Below are 6,155 nucleotides of genomic sequence, written 5' to 3'. Positions count from 1 at the left end.
CCCATAATAAGTGTTGGCCAGAGCCTAAAACACACATAAAGCCAATTATAAGGCAATAAACTTTCCTCTTAACATCAGAATGGAGAGACAATAAATTTTTATTATTTTGAATTTTTAAATGTATGGTAAACTAAGTGTTTAAATTACAAGTTAACAAAGTTTAATTAATTACAAGTAAGGGTTTTGATGAGGAATAAATGAAGTGTACTTTATTTTATTTTTTTGTTAATCTTCACCTGAGGATATTTTTTCCATTGATTTTTAGAGAGTGGAAAGGAGGGAGGGACAGAGAGACAGAAGAGAGAGAAACATCGATGTAAGAGAGGCATATCTATTGGTTGCCTCTGCAAGTGCCCTGATCAGCCCAGGACAACCCAGTATGTGCCCTTGACCAGGAATTTAATCCCAGACCCTTGAGTGTGCAAGCCAATGCTCTAACCACTGATGCACCAGCCAGAGCAAAATGAAGTGTATTTTAATTGTCTATCAACCCTTTCCCTTCTCCATGCCTTTTTAAAACAGTCAAGAGCTTGCTAATCATTGAATGAAAGCAATATTAGCAAAAAGGGACAATAAACTGTTACCATAACCAGTCATCCAAGTGAAAATCATTCAAATTCAAAGAAATGGAGTGAGAAGAAACTCTGATAACAGATTCAACATTACTTTCTGACTTAACCAAAATGACGCTGCTAGAAGAAAAGAGCATTTGGGTTCTTTTGTATTTTGAGTAATAAAATAGCTCTATCACTGTGACACACTAAAGAATAAATGCTTTGACTAGAAATTAAAAGTTAATATAAGGAATAAATCCTTCAACAGGGATTTTTAAGTCTATCTCCTTAACAAATTTTCTTACCAATGGGCCCTTAATTACTACTGACTGTTATCAGAAGGTTACCTTCCACAGTGAAATACTAATAATATACCTTAGAATTGACATTTTCCACACATTGTCACAATACACACAATCTGAAGAATACAGATGTATTTTTATTTTTTCATTTAATGATGCAAAACACAAATGCTGATTATATAGATTCACATATAACTTTTCTCTCTTGCTTACAACTCAACAGATTGGAACTGCTTTCAACTCTATATGGAGCATACCTATAATGAAGAGGAAAGAAATTAAAACTATAGCATTAACCAACAGAAATGTTAAAATTAGACCATTCTGAATAATTAACCTTAGAGCATCAAGAAAGTCTAGAAAACAAATCCACAAAGAGCATCAAGACCTCATTTTAAGTTTTAGGAAAAAATAATTTAATTGAACTACAAGAGAGTAGTAAAAGCATCTGATTTTGATTTAAATACCTGTTTCATTTTTATCTCTTGATTGGCTGAAGTAGTGATATGGGCAAGTTGATATTAATATTTAAAAAAAGCAAATATTTGGATAATCAAACTCTAAAGAGCTGAGTCTGAGAGTTAAATATGGAAAAGTGTACATTAGTGATTACTATTTTACTCAGCAGAAATAAGTTATCTACTTTAATCAACCTAATCTATCTATCTATCTATATGTATATATATTATACATAAACTCACTATCTTTTAAATCACAGAATCACAGGGCATACAGAGAATGTTACTTTGTTCACAGCTATGTTTTACCAGGAATTGTTCAGTTGTAGTACCAATCATACTGAAATGGTCACACAGTAAAAAATTAACCATCTATTGCCTGCCCTTATACATTCATCTATCCAACAAATATGAAACTCCTAGTTGGATCAGACACTGAGCAAGTTGCTGACTACATGGTGATTAATAAAACAGAGAGGTTCCTGTTCTCATGGAATTTACACTTAAGTGTGGGATATGACAAGTAGATATTAAGAACCAAATACACAAATAATAACATCATATGTGCTATGAAGGCACAGTGTATAGTCCTATTAGATTTAATAAAATAATATGATTTTGGTTTCCCTCTTAATTTTCTTTGAACACAGGCAGAGCATAATGGTTAAAAATGATTACACTAAGTGATGATAGACCAAGATACTAAAAATTTATAAATTTGTCACAGACAGGAATATAGGTGCTAAAAAGCATAAATCTAATAAAAAACACACACAACCAAAATACATTGTTTAAAAAGAGTTCAGTCCAGCCGGTGTGGCTCAGCAATTGAGCGTCTTGAGCATCGACCCAGGAACCAAGAGGTCACCAGTTCGATTTCCGGTCAGGGCACGTGCCCAGTTTTCAGGCTCCATCCCCAATAGGGTAGCATGCAGGAAGCAGCTGATTGATGATGTTTCTCTCTCATCGATGTTTCTATCTCTATCCTTTTCCCTTCCTCTCTCTCTAAAAATCAATCAATAAAAATAGAGTTTAATTAACTTGCATAATCTATTGATCCTATAAAATTGCATACTTACAATATTAGCATTTAAGAAGTTTACTCCAACCCATTTCTTCTTTTATATTCTAAAACATCTTCATTATGTTGTTTGATGAGCTAGAAGGAGGTAACAGTTAAAATTAGAAATGTAATCTTCCTGGCAAATTAAAAAACAGGAGACTAATATAGACCACTCTGAAATACTGCCTCCTTATAGATAACATTTTTAAAAGTTAACTCAAAGTAGCTGTGCTAATTTTAAAATTCAACTTTTGCCAAATAAATTCCTTCATTCAGTGGGCAGTTAATGGAATGCTTCACCACAGAGGGATTAAACAACACAACAAAGCAGGACTCGGCTATTAAATGGGGTCCAGGCTGGTTGGTAGGTGTGTATTATACTTCTAACCTTAGAAATTTGATACTGTGAGTGAATGAACAACCCCACCCCCAAATATATGTGTATTAATTAAATACCAGGAGGACAGCCACTTTCTTAGAACCACTCTCTGACAAAATATGCAAGTGGAACAATGGTTGATATAGGTTGATATTCGCTGAAATCAAAGATTTAATTTCAACCAGAGCCCTCAGCAGCAATAAAGCTCCATTTCAGGAAAACTTTAAATTAGGAATGTATAAAATTTCATTATAACATTATTTTAAAAGGATTAGTTACTGTTGTTAGGTTGTAAGTGACTTTCAACACCTCTTACTCCTTCCAATTTGAAAGAGCTGAATAACTTTAATGAGAAAATCCAAAATAAGAGACATAAAGAGATGGAGTTAGGGGTAGTGGAGGAAGCCCCAACCCCATTAGGCACAAAACAAAAATTTTAAATACTAATGTAGCACAGATACTTTGAGTTAACTTTTAAGGAGGCAGTATTTCAGAATGGTCTAAAGCTGTGGTCGGCAAACTGCAGCTCGAGAGCCACATGCGGCTCTTTGGCCCCTTGAGTGTGGCTCTTCCACAAAATACCACGGCCTGGGCGAGTCTATTTTGAAGAAGTGGCGTTAGAAGAAGTTTAAGTTTAAAAAATTTGGCTCTCAAAAGAAATTTCAATCGTTGTACTGTTGATATTTGGCTGTTGAATAATGAGTTTGCCAACCACTGGTCTATAGTGTAGCTACCTCTGAAGTTAGGGAGAAGCAGATTCAGCAAACTAATTTCTCCAAGTGTTTCCTGCATCTGTTAAAGTTCAATAATAGTACCTACATAGTGCTGTTGAGAATATTAAATGAGTATTTTTAAAAATATTTTTTTAAATTGATTTCAGAGAAGGGAGAGGGAGAGAGAGATAGAAACATCAATGATGAGAGAGGATCATTGATTGGCTGCCTCCTGCACGCCCTGTACTGAGATTGAATCCACAGCCCTGGCATGTGCCCTGACTGGAAATTGAACCGTGCCCTCCTGGTTCATAGGCTGATGCTCAACCATGGAGCCATGCCAGCTGGGCTAAATGAATTTTTATATATAAAGCATTTGGCATACTGTAAAGACAAAAAAAAAAAAAAAAAGAGGAAGAAGAAAGGCTGCTATACACACAGTAAGTACAATTTCCAACAATGTATTTATACAAACCAATTAATTTTTGGCCCTGGCCAGGTAGCTCAGTTGGTTAGAGCATCCTCCAGATACACCAAGGTTTCTGGTCAGGGTGCATACAAGAAGCAACCAATGAATGCATAAATAAGCGGAACAATAAACTGATGTTTTCTCTCCCACTCCTTCCCGCCCAAATAAATTTTTAAACATCTTATATTTTGGAAATCTAATGTGATTTAACTTATATACCTGTTCATTGATGGTTTGTCTCTACAACACCTGAGAAAAGTGCCTTCATAAAACCCCAACCAGCCTCCATCCTCCTTAAGAAATTACTAGTAGATACAGCCCAGCAGGCGTGACTCGGTGGTTGAGCATCGACCTAGGAACCAGGAGGTCACGGTTCGATTCTGGGTCAGGGCACATGCCAGGGTTGTGGGCTCCATCCCTAGTGTGGGCCGTGCAAGAGGCAGCCGATCAATGATTCTCTCTCATCATTGATGTTTCTCTCTCCCTCTCCCTCTCCCTCTCCCTTCTTCTCTGAAATCAATAAATACATAAAATTAGATACAGGATAATAAGTAGTAACACTGCCACTCATGACAAACCCGTGCTAAGTAACAATGAATGACAAATTTCAGCTTCATCCTATTTTCTCAATGCCCCTAAAATCTTAATACTTTTCATCCTTGGGATTTCCTTCACGGACAACTATGTTATCAGCAAATATACAACTATCCTATTGCATTGGGAGATTTGCTCCCAACTGGCCGCCTCACCCTGATGTTTCTCCTCCCTGCCGTGTGGAGGTCGCATGCCAAAAGGGAGTCAAGACTTACAGCCGAAACCGGTTTGGCTCAGTGGATAGAGCGTCAGCCTGCGGACTGAAGGGTCCCAGGTTCGATTCCGGTCAAGGGCATGTACCTTGGTTGCAGGCACATACCCAGTAGGAGGTGTGCAGGAGGCAGCTGATCGATGTTTCTCTCTCATCGTTTTCTCTCTGTCCCTCTCTCTTCCTCTCTGTGAAAAAATCAATAAAATATATATTTTTTAAAAAAGACTTACATAGACCCACAGGAAGACGGTGGTGCCCAAGGTCAGCCCCACTTTCAGCCAATCAGGTTTGTCGTGCAGCGGCTCCCGAACGTAGAACTTGGACCGCGCGGACGCTGCAAGGGACGGGAAATCTGTAACTGGTCTCCTTGTTGGAAACAACGTGTATTATCGCATTTAATTCTCCCTTCAACTCCACCCCCTCCTGAAACCGCCAAGGGAACCGAGGTTCAGAGAGGTCAAGCGACTCGCCCTGGGTCACGGAGGACTGGGGGAGCGGGGGAGGGTGGGGAAAGCGCCCCCGGGAGGTCTCTCCTCCGGCAAAGAGCGGGGCGGAGGAGTCCAAGGTCCGTCCGCACAAAGAGGGGTTGGGTGGCGCTGGGAGGGAGGTCGGCGGTGGGTGATAGGGCGCCGAGAGTCAGGGGTGCGGACAGGCGTGGGCTCGGGCCGCGCGGGCCGGCGAAGGTCACAGCAGGACGGGCCCGGGCCGCAGCCCCCCCGCCCGCCCCCGCGAGCCGGGTCCACCCCGGGAAGGGCAGGCGGGGAGGCCGGGTCTGCCTGCACGAGGAGGGACACTCACAGCCGCTCGGGAGCCTGGCCGGGGCCAGCAGCCGGGAGAAGGGGCGCAGCAACGCGGACGGCGCCATCTTGCCGGGCGGGCTCCGCCTCCCCCGCCGGTCGCTCCGGGTCGGCGCCGTCCCTCGGAGCGCCCCCTGGCGGCGGGACCCGCTGCGGAGAGGCGTCCTCCGAGTGGCAGTCCCAGCCCGGTACTCCCTCCTCTGGTCTCCGCTCCGGTCTGTGCGCGCTAGGGAGGAAGTGATGAACGGCGGGTGTGGCGTGGGGGAGCAGGAGGAGGTGGTTTATCCTCTTCCTTGTGCTCGGAGAGTTTATGTCAGACCCCTCCCCCAGGGATACCTAGCCTTAGGTTTACTAAAATCCACCGTCCGGAGCCAGAAAACGGAAAATGGTGTTCAATAGCTTAATAGTTAGTATGTTGATGAAATTCTGTGTTCCAGGCACTGTGCATTAACGCATCATGTGGTTGACATTCATCCTCTCATCTCACCTTCAGACTGCGTGGCATGCCGTGATTATTATCCTCAACTTACAGATGAAGCTCAAAGAAGACAAGCTATTCATCCAAGGTGACACGGGATGCCTTATATTTGGAAAGACCGCTTACAGTTTCCAAAG

General features: G+C 41.7%; 1 protein-coding gene across 1 annotated transcript; it reads right to left on the bottom strand.

Annotated features, from left to right (window-relative positions):
* Positions 1-973: 973 nt before the first annotated feature.
* On the bottom strand, positions 974-5,737 carry NDUFC1 (NADH:ubiquinone oxidoreductase subunit C1). The gene is made up of 4 exons (XM_079773301.1): positions 5,542-5,737; positions 4,974-5,077; positions 2,394-2,473; positions 974-1,113 (listed from the first exon to the last, which is right to left on the bottom strand). The coding sequence occupies exons 1-3, from the start codon at positions 5,606-5,608 to the stop codon at positions 2,414-2,416; spliced, it is 231 nt and encodes a 76-aa protein (XP_079629427.1). The 5' UTR covers positions 5,609-5,737; the 3' UTR covers positions 974-1,113; positions 2,394-2,413.
* Positions 5,738-6,155: the final 418 nt, after the last annotated feature.

This window comes from Cnephaeus nilssonii (genome assembly GCF_951640355.1).
Source record: "Cnephaeus nilssonii genome assembly, chromosome: 5".
Lineage (NCBI taxonomy): Eukaryota > Metazoa > Chordata > Mammalia > Chiroptera > Vespertilionidae > Cnephaeus > Cnephaeus nilssonii.
This window is presented reverse-complemented; position numbering and strand designations above follow the sequence as displayed.